Source organism: Corvus kubaryi, unplaced genomic scaffold, assembly GCF_017639235.1.
Source record: "Corvus kubaryi isolate FWS band 111438036 unplaced genomic scaffold, C.kubaryi_AGA036_p1.0 74, whole genome shotgun sequence".
NCBI classification, from domain to species: Eukaryota; Metazoa; Chordata; class Aves; order Passeriformes; family Corvidae; genus Corvus; species Corvus kubaryi.
The window spans coordinates 12,454,196-12,466,816 of record NW_024582061.1 but is presented as its reverse complement, the minus strand read 5'-3'; the positions used below and the strand labels follow the sequence as shown (position 1 = coordinate 12,466,816).

The 12,621-nt window shown below is 39.6% G+C and overlaps 2 protein-coding genes across 3 annotated transcripts in view; one reads left to right on the top strand and one right to left on the bottom strand.

The window, feature by feature from the left end:
- Nucleotides 1-12,621, top strand: part of APPL2 (adaptor protein, phosphotyrosine interacting with PH domain and leucine zipper 2) — a 33,675-nt gene that overhangs the window by 17,325 nt on the left and 3,729 nt on the right. For both annotated transcript variants that reach the window (XM_042051206.1, XM_042051207.1), the window contains exons 5-17: nt 60-147; nt 2,258-2,299; nt 2,410-2,468; nt 3,437-3,583; nt 5,773-5,855; nt 8,613-8,771; nt 9,783-9,971; nt 10,286-10,328; nt 10,406-10,462; nt 10,576-10,664; nt 11,096-11,248; nt 11,372-11,421; nt 12,208-12,382. In XM_042051206.1, the coding sequence (XP_041907140.1) occupies nt 60-147; nt 2,258-2,299; nt 2,410-2,468; nt 3,437-3,583; nt 5,773-5,855; nt 8,613-8,771; nt 9,783-9,971; nt 10,286-10,328; nt 10,406-10,462; nt 10,576-10,664; nt 11,096-11,248; nt 11,372-11,421; nt 12,208-12,382 (1,334 nt within the window). The remainder of the gene's footprint in view (nt 1-59; nt 148-2,257; nt 2,300-2,409; nt 2,469-3,436; nt 3,584-5,772; nt 5,856-8,612; nt 8,772-9,782; nt 9,972-10,285; nt 10,329-10,405; nt 10,463-10,575; nt 10,665-11,095; nt 11,249-11,371; nt 11,422-12,207; nt 12,383-12,621) is intronic.
- Nucleotides 198-12,621, bottom strand: part of WASHC4 (WASH complex subunit 4) — a 55,540-nt gene continuing 43,116 nt past the window's right edge. Inside the window, exon 34 of the mRNA XM_042051204.1 lies at nt 198-3,336. The gene's annotated coding sequence lies outside the window, so the exon portion shown is untranslated. The remainder of the gene's footprint in view (nt 3,337-12,621) is intronic.

Sequence of the window (12,621 nt, the reverse complement as noted above, 5' to 3'; positions counted from 1 at the left end):
GGCTGGTGTGTTCTGGTGTTTTTATTTACATTGTGTCTTAGAACATTTCTCTGTTTCAGCTCAATATTCTTCATTCTGAACTGGCAAAACAACTTGCAGATACAATGGTTCTCCCAATAATACAATTTCGAGAAAAGGATCTCACAGGTAAATTTTATTCTAAGTTTCTGTTTTCCTCATGTGTTCCTTCTTGCTTATTGCACCATAAACTGAGACATAACGCCATGTATTAATTTGTTCTTTGGTGATTCACAGAAAAGTTTTTTAGGTTTTTTTTTCTGCTACAGAATTTCATTGACAGGTGCATGCTTTTACTCAGACAAAACCAGTTCAAGTTCACCACATAACATTTTATGCACCATATGGTGCAAGTTTAAAAATACAGCTTTGTTCTTTGTTGGGTCACCCTGCTTTTACACCAGTGTAATTTCAGTGAAGTCATTGATGTTATAATTGCCAGAAGAGAAATTCAGCAGTGAATTGGGCTTGCAAACAGTATTTATCCCACTTCAGAAGTTTGGGGCTGTTTGACAAGCACAAGCAAGAATGTTGTTCTAACTTCAGAGAATAGTATATTCCCTCCTTTTTAAGGAAGCAGTCCTCTTTAAGTCCTTGCCATGCAAGGGTAGTTCCAAGTTACCTGATTTCACAAATTTGGAAATTCATTACTTAAACAGCAAGGCAGTAATGCAAATATTTGATGTAATTTCAAAAGAAACAAGCTCATATTCAAGGTCAAGGACATTCTTACCTACTTATGCAATAGAAATGTGAGTTTTTATAGCAGCATTTCTTTCTTTCTTTCCTTTTTTTTTTTTTAAAGCCCACTGCTCATTTCACGTGTTACAGTCCCACTTGCGTCCTTGTAGACATCATTTTGGTGGGAGACAAAGCAACTACAGCAAAATAACGACTGGTTTAAGTTCCTGATAGTATCTGATTTGAAATTGTGAAGACATCCAGGTGTCTATGTTAATGAATACATTGTTTATCATAACTGTTAAATATACAGTGGGATTTGGATGGTAGGATGTTGATTCTATAAACACTTCCCCACCTCTTTAATGTGACTCAGAGATAGTAATTCTGTTTCCATATTTATGGGTTCTTCCCGCTTTTCATTAAAAAAAGGTACAAAAAATGCATATGAAGCCTGCAACCAAAGCTTCAGCTGCTGCATGACAAAAAATGAAAGTTTCTTCAAATTTCCTGGATGTCAATTTTTTTTTTATTCTATCCATCACAGCATCCATTTTTTTCTGATGCAGTTTGTAAGACATGATTTTTAGTAGAGACTTGGCCATATTGGAATTTCATAGAGGGATTAAACAAGGAAGCAAGGAAGATTAACTCTGTCACTGTTTTTACTTTTGATCTTGTTACATCTACACATTGAATACTGTTGAAACCTTTAGATACAAGTTAGTTGCATGTGGAAAAAATTTCTGTCTTTCTGCATCTGAGTCATAATGAAGCAGTCTGGGGAAAAAAAGGGGGAGTGAAACTGATTAATGAGTACGATGTTAAAAATAATCAGAGACCATGATGACATCCTACAGTTTCCCCTTGGTATTTTCACAGTTGCATAATGTCTGTTCTTGTGATTGTGCTTTCTTTGTAGCCTTTTGAGAGAGTTTTGCCAGTTGTAGCATATGTTGGTGGGGACACTAAGAGTAGTTTGTGCCCAAAACTTGTGAAGCTAAAGTTGCCGGTTTAGTCTGTCTTCTCTCTACCTGTATCAGAAACTCATGGCCAGTGTTTGTAATGCAAGCATCATAGCCAGCAGTCAGGTGTGTTAGATATGTATCTCTTTTCACAGAGCAGCTTAGCAAAAAATGTTCCACATTACAGATTCATGTACAGGGAAAGGCTTTAGTTCATGCATCTCTGGATCTTAAATTTCTCAGTATCACTTAAGCACTGTCAGGAAGTTGTTCAGAACTGCTAGTTTTTTATGATCTTTTGTCAGAATAAACATACTGAAATGGTGCTTCTTTGGAGAAATGACACTGGCAGATAAGGCATCTTTTTCATAGTGACAACTTGCTCAATAAAATAAACTCACTCCACCCTTAATCTGCTTATTCATTTCTCTAGCAGCTGATCTGGTTTAGCATTTTCAAGATAGGTGCAATGTACAGATCTCTGCTGTGAAAGGGCTGGAGTGACTTGGGCAGTAAATATGCCATAAATGGTCTCAGTTGAGCCAAGTGTTAAAAGCTGATTTTACTTGGAATATTTTGTTTCTCTTTTCCAGAAGTAAGCACATTGAAGGATCTCTTTGGCCTTGCTAGCAATGGTATGTGTCCCTGTTTTGTTTGTTTCTATTCATATGCAGCATGAAGACATGTTTAATCTGTGCACACACACATCACATTTCTAAAAAAAAATAATATTCCTTGTCTACAGAACATGACGTGTCCATGGCAAAGTATAGCAGGTTACCGAAAAGGAAAGAAAATGAAAAGGTAACAAATGTGAAAGGGAAAATGAAATGTTTTCATCAGCCATTTTGTCTGCATCATTGTTCATTGTGAACTTTGGAGAGCTCATTGCTTAAATTCACAGTAGCTCAGTAATACTTGTGATTTCATTTCCAAGCAGACACAAAGCTTTTAACCATCAACTCAGCAGTTACACCTGTTTTCGCCAAGTTAGGCGACTGATCAAATATTGTGCTCAACTAGAGCCCTTCAGATCCATGGGAGCTTTTCAGATAGAGGCAATCCAAGTGACGATAAACAGCTTTGTATGGGCCTACTGTTGTACAGCTGAGGTGGTGATGCAGTATCACTGAGTACAATTCTTTCTGAACTGCCATGAAGCCTTGTGTCTGCTGTTCCTAAAGCATTCCATTTCTTTGCATGTATCTTCCTGTTAAATTGCTCTGTATGGACTGTCATCCCACTTAACAATGCACATAACTCTCTTGGTGGGATTGCTCTACATTCCTCCTCCTTTGCCCACTGGACTGCTATTCTAAAATACATCCCTTTGTCAAAAAGTGTATGGCTGGCCCTGTCCTGAGAGTGAATCCGTTCTACAGGATGGTCCTTGAAAGGAAATGCCTTATGGAACACAATGTGGTATAGCTTGCTGTGAATTATTCACCTCTGAATTCTGCACTTGCAGACTTGTGTTGTCATCTCAGCTGCAAATAAATTTCTTGCACAGAGATCTGATCCAGATTTTTAGTGGTGGTGGTAGTTATGTAGTTTGTAGTCACAGGGGCGCCTCAAATGCTGAAGGGCTGACAGAGAAGGGCTTGAAGTACTTGCTTTGGGTTTTGGATTTGCTTTCTTCGTTTCTCATCCTTCATTTTAACCTGGAGAAGCTCTGTAAATGAGAGTGATTTAAAAATAACTTGAAGATCATCAGCAAATGTATCCATATACACAGTAACACTCTGTCAACCTCTTTATCGTTTTTTATTCAGCTTAAGGCAGAAGCAGCAAAAGAAGTGGCAAATGCAAGAAGAAAGCAGCACCTTTCATCCCTGCAATATTACTGTGCCCTGAATGCTCTGCAGTACAGGAAGAGAGTGGCAATGATGGAACCTATGCTAGGATATACACGAGGACAGGTATTGACAGTAAAGTGTCTGTATCACTTAGACATGTTCCTGGGAAAAGTAAAACATTGTAGTTCTGGATTTATTTTGAGAACTCACAAATTACAATGAGGGTGGAGGGGAAACAACTTGCATTCAGCTTGCCTAGATTCCAACGACAGATTTTGTTTGTGGCAGATAGCTGAATGTTTAGATATTCAGGAAAGACACTAATGAAAAGAAAATCCAGTACGCTTCTATGCAAAATCAGTTTAGGGTTAGATTTTACAGAGCTGAGCTATCAGTGCAGTAGCAGTTACTTCCACTGTTTACTCAGTCTACACAAACTCTCCTATGTAGCAGTTCCCTTCCTGGCACGTAATGTTCAGCATACTGATGAGCAGTGTGCACGATGGGGAACAGAGCATGCTCTGGAGAGCTGGAAGGGCAGAACAGTAGAGAGGATTGAGCATAAGGCTGGAAAACCCTTTTTCTAATTTTTATTTTACCAGCAATTTGATAGAGCATTTCTCAAGTCTGGATAAATGTAAGACTGATAGTCTGACTCTCCAGGATATCAGGAGGATCAATAAACTAGTATTATCACAGCACTTGATTCTCATTATCACCCATTTTAAGGATCTTGTGTGCTTTTGATTTTGATGAAAGAAGGTGTTTGGAAAATAAGAATTGGGCTATGAAAAGAGGAAAAATTGATGTGCCCTGTTTGAGATTGTAGTGTGGCTCATCATGTACATCATCCTGTCTTTTGCAGCACATGTGCCTCATTTAAAATAGGTAGTAAATGAGGATTCAGTCACTTTCCCCACCAGGAGAGTTCACACTGCTTCTCTGCTGTAATTATCCTAACTGAAAGAACTGCATTGGTTTCCTTTACTGGAAGCCAAACAGAACTTTCTTTCCCAGTACTTTATCTGGCAAAACTGCCTATCTCAGTGCTTTATACAGGGAAGTCTCAGGCTGTCATGGGAATGACTGAATAACCAGAATTTATGTTGATGCTTAAATATTGTGAACTGCCTTTCAGCCCAAATATGTATTTTCTTAATCAATTACTCAAAATACATGTCTCCTGTTTCACATTTCCAACAAATGAGCAGTTCATTTGGAATTTTTGGGAAAAGCAGTGGCTAATAGAGGGTTCATTTGACTGAAAACTGGCATCAGCATCTAAGCGAGGTGTGCCAGTCTGTCATGAGTGGAATTTAGAGCTCTTCCCTCCTGAAGTAGACTTCAGAAATAGAATAGGTGAATCATTCTTTAGGAGGGCATTCTTTCTTTCCTTTGTCTGCAAGGGTCAATAACATGGTTGCAGAAATCTGAATCTTGGGAATCCTACATCCCAGGGTTGGGGAGTGAAATCACGATTAGAAGTGGATGAAATAGCTAATAAATTGCTTAACATCCAAGAATTTGCTTTTACATCTCTTCCCAGAGTAGATCACTGATTTTTATGTGTTTACCCTAATTAATTGCAAACACATGCTAGCTGAGTCCATGTTTCACTCAGTTGCCAGTAGGCTCTAATGATGACTGTGTGCCCTGCAGCAGATAATTCAAGGTCAAGTCTATAGCAGGTGCTCTCCTTCTGTTGTGTGCCTGCTGAGCCATACCAGCTAAGAGAATTAATCTTCTGTCACAAAATGTGCACTTTGGCCCTAGTAGCATTTTTTAGCTCCTTCAGTAGAACAAAACCCGTGGTAAAACTGTAGTTGATATAACCAATTACCCTGGAGTTTTCTGTAAGCACAGCTACACTTTCCTGACTGACTTTGCCACAGCACTTTGAAAACTTGAATATTGGAGTTGGTAGTCCAGGTTTGACTACTAAATCTAATGGATGATTTGTGTCCCATTCCCTACGATATGATGGCATTGCACACAGCAGCTTGTAACACCACGAGCCCCAGCTCTGCCCAGTGCTAGTGTGAGAGAAGCTACCTGTTCTCTTATTTGAGTCATTCAGCAAGTTCATTAGAAGCATACCTGTCAGCAGCTAGCAGCTTACCTGTGTGTGAAAGGGTGGAGAGTTGCAAAAGTGGGAAGTGCCAAGAAAGGCAACGCAGCTGTTTTGCCTTTGTGTTTGATCGCCCGCCAGAAGTACCAGTCAGAATGGGAGCACTGTTCACACTCCCACAATCTGTTACTTGTCTGCCGAAGCCAAGAGAACCTTCAGTGTCCTTTTTCTTGGTCTTTTTCAGATTAACTTCTTTAAGAAAGGAGCAGAGATGTTTTCCAAAAGAATGGACAGCTTTTTGTCATCTGTTTCAGACATGGTTCAGAGGTAACCCAGTGCTTTTGTTTGCTTTTGTCGTTCCACTGGAGTCCGAGCAGTAGTGCTCTAACCTTCACCATGTACCAGAGAGTGCCTCTTTTTCTTTCCAATCAGATTCATTCCATGCTTCCATTGCATAGTTGGGCATATTTTGTTAAAGCAACAGATAGAAAGGAGATGTTTGTACACGGAGAAGAAATTGCTGTCTGTACACTGCAGAGAGTATTTTTACAGTACAGTCAAAAACTATATACTGTAAAGTGTTCACATGCTTTCTTACATCCCTGTGTCTCTTCACGAACACAAAAGCATGGAATTTGGGCTAGAAATGAGTTAACAGTATTAATACAATAGACTTAAAGTGCTTTCTGAATTAGAGGTATTTATATTTACTGGGTCTTCTGTAATAATACAGCAACAATAACCATTAACCTCTCAAGTAAGGATTTAGGGCCTAAAGGGTTTGATGGTGTAGCTACACAAGGCAAACAAAACTCCTCACCCTAGGGAACATATTCATTGCATCCAGTGTAGGCTGTAGTAGTCCACTGAGTTCAGCCTTCTGTGGCTAAGTCCTACATTTCAATAAACTGCTTTTGTAATCCTAATTTTGTGATCATTTTTTCTTACACCTCCCTTCCAGGTCTTCTACTTGTAGTGAAGATTGACATTTTCTTTATAATTAAGTTGCTGTAAATGTAAATTTTACACTTGAAATGTAATCATAATAGAACATTTTTCATAGAATCATAGAATGTTAAGGGGCTGGAATGGACCTTAAAGATAATATAGTCCCAACTGAGTCCTTGACTTTTTAATGCTCCATACCTTTCATATTAAGCTATAGCCAGATCATTACTTATTCTCACTCTGGTGGCACTTTAAATAATGCATACTTGTTAATTTGAGAACCGTGCTACAAACAAGTGCTTTGTACAGTAGATTATTTCACTAAATGATTCTTTACTTTCTGTACTTTTATACTTACTTACATATCTTTGCACTCTCATTTGTGAAATAAATCCTTCCACACAGTCCATACAGCATTTTTACAGACTGGAGGACAGATTTTAAACTCCATTGAAATAGTGTCTTTTGTTTAGTAAGTCCAAGGCATCTTGTGTCTTACAGGCACAGGGAGGATCCTGCCATTGGATCCTCACCGTAGAATAAGCCCTTGTTTTCCAAAGTCTGATGGGTTTGAGTTCTGGACAGTGTACAGTAGTAAATGGAAGCAAAAATAGGCTGCTGTTATTTTGCTGAGTCTGGTTTTTGTGTTTTAAGTCCGTCACACAGTAAAGCTTGAAAGTACAACTCAAATGTAACTAGTAAAGGAGTGTGATGTCTTTGGAAAAACCAAAAGAGAAGCTTGTAAAATTCTGAATGGCCCTGTGCAGCATAGAATTAGTGACACAGGACAGGGTTTCGAGACTTCGGTTTGCACAGCCACTGAAAACTCTGCTGCCCACTCCTCTCCTTCCTTCGTGCTGGGGATCACAAGGCCTCAGTCACATCTGCTTGCTAGTCAAGCTAAAAGCTTTTCATTTGTCAGATTTGTTCTTTTGGAACAACAAGCTGATGTGACCCATTGTGCAGCTACAGAATTTCAGTGGTGATGAGGTCTTGCATCTATTTAAGCTCCTTGTGAAACTGAGTCCTCGAATTTAAAAGCCACATGGCTCTCTGGTCCTGTTGTGTATACCATGTGTTTTATGCTTATGTTCTTCAAAAGGTTTAACTGCTTGGGCAGGAAGTAGGGAGGAAATTACTGTGGCATAGGTACAGGTATTAATGACTTTCTAAGGTATGCAGCAACAAGAAACCTTATGTATTCTAGCCTGGATACAGTTAATAACTCCTCAAGTTTGGAAAATTTAATAATATCACCAGTAGCTGGGTACCAGCTGGGCTTTGTCTCACTGGTTACAACCCTTTCAGCTCAGTAGCCCAGCCATGTTTTCTACCCATCTTGGTTGACTTCTCCAGTTTGTACTTCACCAGTTTGGGTATAAGGATATTGTGGCAAACCATGTGAAAGCTCTTGCTGAAATCAAGTGAAACAGCATCCACTGCACTGCAGCATATCTGTATAGGTGCACTTTCTGGGTTAAATTTCACACTGATACCCCTTCACAGTTACCGCTTTCAGCAAATTGGACTTCTACCAATATATTTAAAATGAGCTCAGTTTAGCCAAGCCTGCCCCAAGGATGTTTTCTGGATCACACCAAAGCAGAACACAGTATTAAAAACAAAAAATTAATGCTAAAGTGACACTTGAGATATTGGTTTTGTTATGTATTGTTTTGACTTAATGGAAAACTTACCACTGGAAGTCCAGGACCAGTTAATAAGTGGTCTCAAGGCAGGAATTCCTGTGTGTTACAGACTTGCAGGAATTAGACAAAATTCTGTGAGAGTCAAGAGATCCTCTAGTACAGCCTGCTTTGAACAGTGCCACTACACCAGGGCAATGTCTGTATGTGTTCAGCAGTGTAAATTTATAGAAGCAATACTTTTACAAGCTCTCTCAAAAAATAAACTGAAGTCTTCTTTCTCAACACTTAAACATTTCTCATGTGCTCATTTCAGTATTAAAAACCAGTATTTCCTATAAAGTCTATTTGAAAAATAAATTTCATCTTTGCACTACCCTCCAAGGTAATCCAAGCTGGTATTTTTGACTTACAGATGTTAACTGTGTCCTGGTATAAAATAGCTAATGGTGGCTTTGGGTTTCTTTTTGTGTTGTTGGTTTTTTTCTAGCATACAGGGAGAGCTGGATGCCGAAGCTGAAAAAATGAGACTATCCCAGCAGGATTTAATTGCGGTTAATGAATCTGTTTATACCCCAGATTCTGATGTAACTTCACCTTCTATCAATAGAAATCTCATCCAGAAGGCTGGCTACCTTAATCTTAGAAAGTAAGGAGATTGTTGTTATCTGCTGGTTTGTTCAGTGGCTAGATTTTTTTTTAGGGGGGGTGGTCATAAAGACTCCTCAGGTAATGATGTTTGAGGGTCGTAAATCGGTTTGGTAGCTCTACTTTTCATCTCCTGAGTATCTCTGTCATCTTTGGAAATGTGTTTTTGAAGCTTTAACCAAATTAGAGGCATTTGAGACTATTTTTCTGAAAACAGAAGTTTGCTTCTGATTGAATTTACCTACAGGAATAATTTCCTGCGTTCAGCTGACTATAAATTAGAAGCTGATGAGGCTGGGTTCAGATTGTTCCCAGATCTTAAAGAAGACGCAGTGTTTACAAAAACAGACAGCTACATTTTGTAGTTAATACATGTTTTCATAAATGACCTCTTTTACATAAATAAAAGCTTTATGGACAATGCAAGTTTGTAACTTTGAATGTGTATCATATGTAGAGTTACCTCTGCAGATTTTACATATAAAATTTTCCATAAACTTCCACAGGAGTTATGTATATTGCTGGCATATAATAACCCTATTTATGTGATTTATTATTTTGTTTATCTAGTAATTTTTTCTTTGTGGGGGGCATCTATTAATTTCTCATAGTATTCCAAGAGCTGGATTACACTATAATAGGAGTCTACAGCTAAGCAAGAGATGGACTCTGAGATACTACTGCAGTAGATACTTTTTTGCATTTTGATTCTTTGTGCTGAAATTGCTCATAGTATTTCATGTCAGTTACTCAATACTCTTTTATTCCTTAACTAGAAGATACCATTTTTAACTTGGATGTTTGGAATTAATTTAATTTTTCAGCTTTCATTAAGGATTAGTTTCTGCTAAGAACAGGTGCTGCTTTTTCTTCTTAACAGAGACCCATCATTAAAAAAAATGCCAGGGTGAACATAAAGTTCTGATTAGCATCAGGATGTGTTTGCAGTTTCATACCTGTTTGGAGTTATTCTAAACAGTAATGAGTCTTTATCACTGCATCTTCTCGTCAGTAAAACAGGTCTGGTGACTACAACTTGGGAAAGACTCTATTTCTTCACTCAAGGTGGCAACTTGATGTGTCAGCCAAGGGGAGCAGTAGCTGGAGGATTGATTCAGGACCTGGATAACTGCTCTGTTATGGCTGTGGATTGTGAAGACAGAAGATACTGCTTTCAGATCACTACTCCTACAGGCAAAGCGTATGAGACAGGTTTTGTTTGAGGACAGCCAGTCACACCTACCCCTTCAGATGCTCTTTCCTGTAAAACATGCTTGGTGTAGTAGGAAGCTTTTCTGGGTTTCCAGAAGGGTGTTTCCAAATTAAAAGCATATTCCTTCCAGTCCTCCCCCACAAGTGCCTGAATGGCACATGTGGTGTCTTTTAGCTGCAGCTTATTCATGATTTTTGTTCCTTTGGTGGTTAATGGATGCAAAGCTGGTGATATTATAAGCCCTGGAGTCAAACAGTCCTGGTATCCACTGTTAGCACTTACACACTGTGTTTGCATTTTAGGGGTATAACCCTTCAAGCAGAAAGCAAGAAAGAATACGAGGAGGTAAAAATATTTTCTTAATGTTATTATTCTTGTATGCAAGTGATCTCGAAGACTTCAGTTTCATTTTTCCCTTCCAGTGGATATGTGCCATCAACAACATCTCCAGACAGATCTATCTCACTGACAATCCAGAGGTGGGAGCTTGTTCCCATCTTTCAGTCCTTTCCTTCAACTTGCCCTCCCATTATTCTTCACATGGTAGTGTAAAATACATGTCTAAAAGAGCTGCTCTGTCTCGTTTTCATAGGCAGCTGCAATCAAATTAAATCAGACAGCCCTGCAAGCAGTGACTCCCATTACCAGCTTGGGAAAAAAGCACGAAGTTCAGCACCTGAGGTAACGTTCTCCTTTGCATGGAGCAGGGACCATGTGCAATTATATTGAGCCTGGGGCTGAGAGGTCTTAAAAAGATGTTGTGATTGTCAGTGAGAAGTGTAGACACAAGTGCAGGTCTCTGCTGGTAATGCAGCTGTGAGTATGGACAGGGCAGGGAGACAAATGGCTACCTATTGCTGAAAGTCAGCCCACACTCAGAGGTGATCTGCATTCAGGTCTAATATACCAATGTTTACTTTTATCCTAAATAATATTAGGTTAAAAAAGTATTTTATTAGAGTCCTCAGTAACAGGTAAATAGGAAAATACCCTACATGTCTGCATAGGTTCAGTCCTGCTTTGGATTTTTGAATAATCTTGTCTCCCTTCCAGAGCAAAGGTAGGGTGTCACTGATTGATAGAAACATACTTTTTTTCCATTTTCATTTTAGCCAGACTGTAAAGAATATGGAAAATGACAAAATAATTCCCAGTGAACCAGCTGGCATTCAAGACTCCACACAACTCATTGCTCCTGGAACACCGATTCAATTTGATATCGTGCTGCCTGCCATGGAATTTCTGGACCAGAACAGAGGTGGCAGGTATGGCCAGAGACAGTGATCCATCACTGTAACAGTGTGAATTCAGGCGAGATGAAGTATTGCAGCATCAGTTTGTGGTAATGACCAGAATCTGTAATTAAAGTTTTAATTCTTCTGTCACAGGCGTGCAAACCCATTTGGGGAATCTGAAGACAGCAGCAAAGATGAGGAAGGTCAGTGCTTCTTTCATCCAGATAAAATTAGTCATGATTTTAGCTAGCCAGTGTTTCTTAAGAAAAGCACCTGCCACCATGGAGCAGAAGTAACAGATCCATAGTAAAGTGACCTTCTGTACCAGCACATATAGGGGGCTTGGCTGTTCTCCTCTTCCCCTGTGCCTGGAACCCACAGCCCTGTCAGAAAACTGCTCAGAACCAAAGCAGTACCTACTGCTCTGAACATTCACCCTGCTTTCCCTTGCTCACCCCCAGCCATAGAATGAGCCTGTCAAGTGATGGCTGTGCTGCATAATGGCTGCTTAGTTGTCAGTAAGTCTTATGGTGACAGTCAAGGAAGGGTTTGGTGAAAACCTCACTGGGCCCAGCTGCATGGAAGGGCAGAAGGACATAAAAGAAAGGGAAGAATGTACAAGGCTTAATTGAAGCCAAGGCTTGTGCACAGTCCTAAATCATCACAGTTTATGTGCACCCGATAGCAAAACAGGCAAGGGAATTTTACTTAGCTAATCAAATGAAGCATAAAGGACCAGTTACACTTTTAAAGCTTCCAGGCAACTGCAAGAACTTCCTTCCCCACCTCCACACTGCTGCCTGTTCATGCAGTTTGAAACTGGGTCAGGGCACTGTGTGACTCATGGCAGAAAGCCACCACTCATGACAGTCACCAACCACAGGCTTACTGTTGAATTTCCAGAGTGAATGTAATAATTCTATTGATACTTTGAGCTACTGGAAAACTGGAGTAGCAGAGTGAAGGAAGTCATGGCTTTTCTCTTGCAGACTCCCTCCTGCAGCAGATGTTCGTGGTTCGGTTTTTAGGGTCCATGGCTGTTCAGTCCGATGAGACGTGCGAGGTGATCTATGAAGCCATGAGACAAGTGTTGGCTGCTCGGGCCATTCACAACATCTTCCGCATGACTGAATCCCACCTCATGGTCACCAGCAAGAACCTGAGGTACTGTAAAAGCCTTAGCTTGTCAGTATTCTGTTCTCTTCATACAATTTGTGATTAATTATGTATCATTGGTTTTGTTTTTCTAAGACACACACCCTTTGAGGAAGCAAGATCCTAAGAGTCACTTCACCTAGAAAGAAATGCATTTCTTACTGTGTGATATCTAGAAATGATCCTCCAGACAAAGTTGTAAGAGTGTCCTATCAAAATCTAAGGGATGCAGTGGGACTGTAAGACCC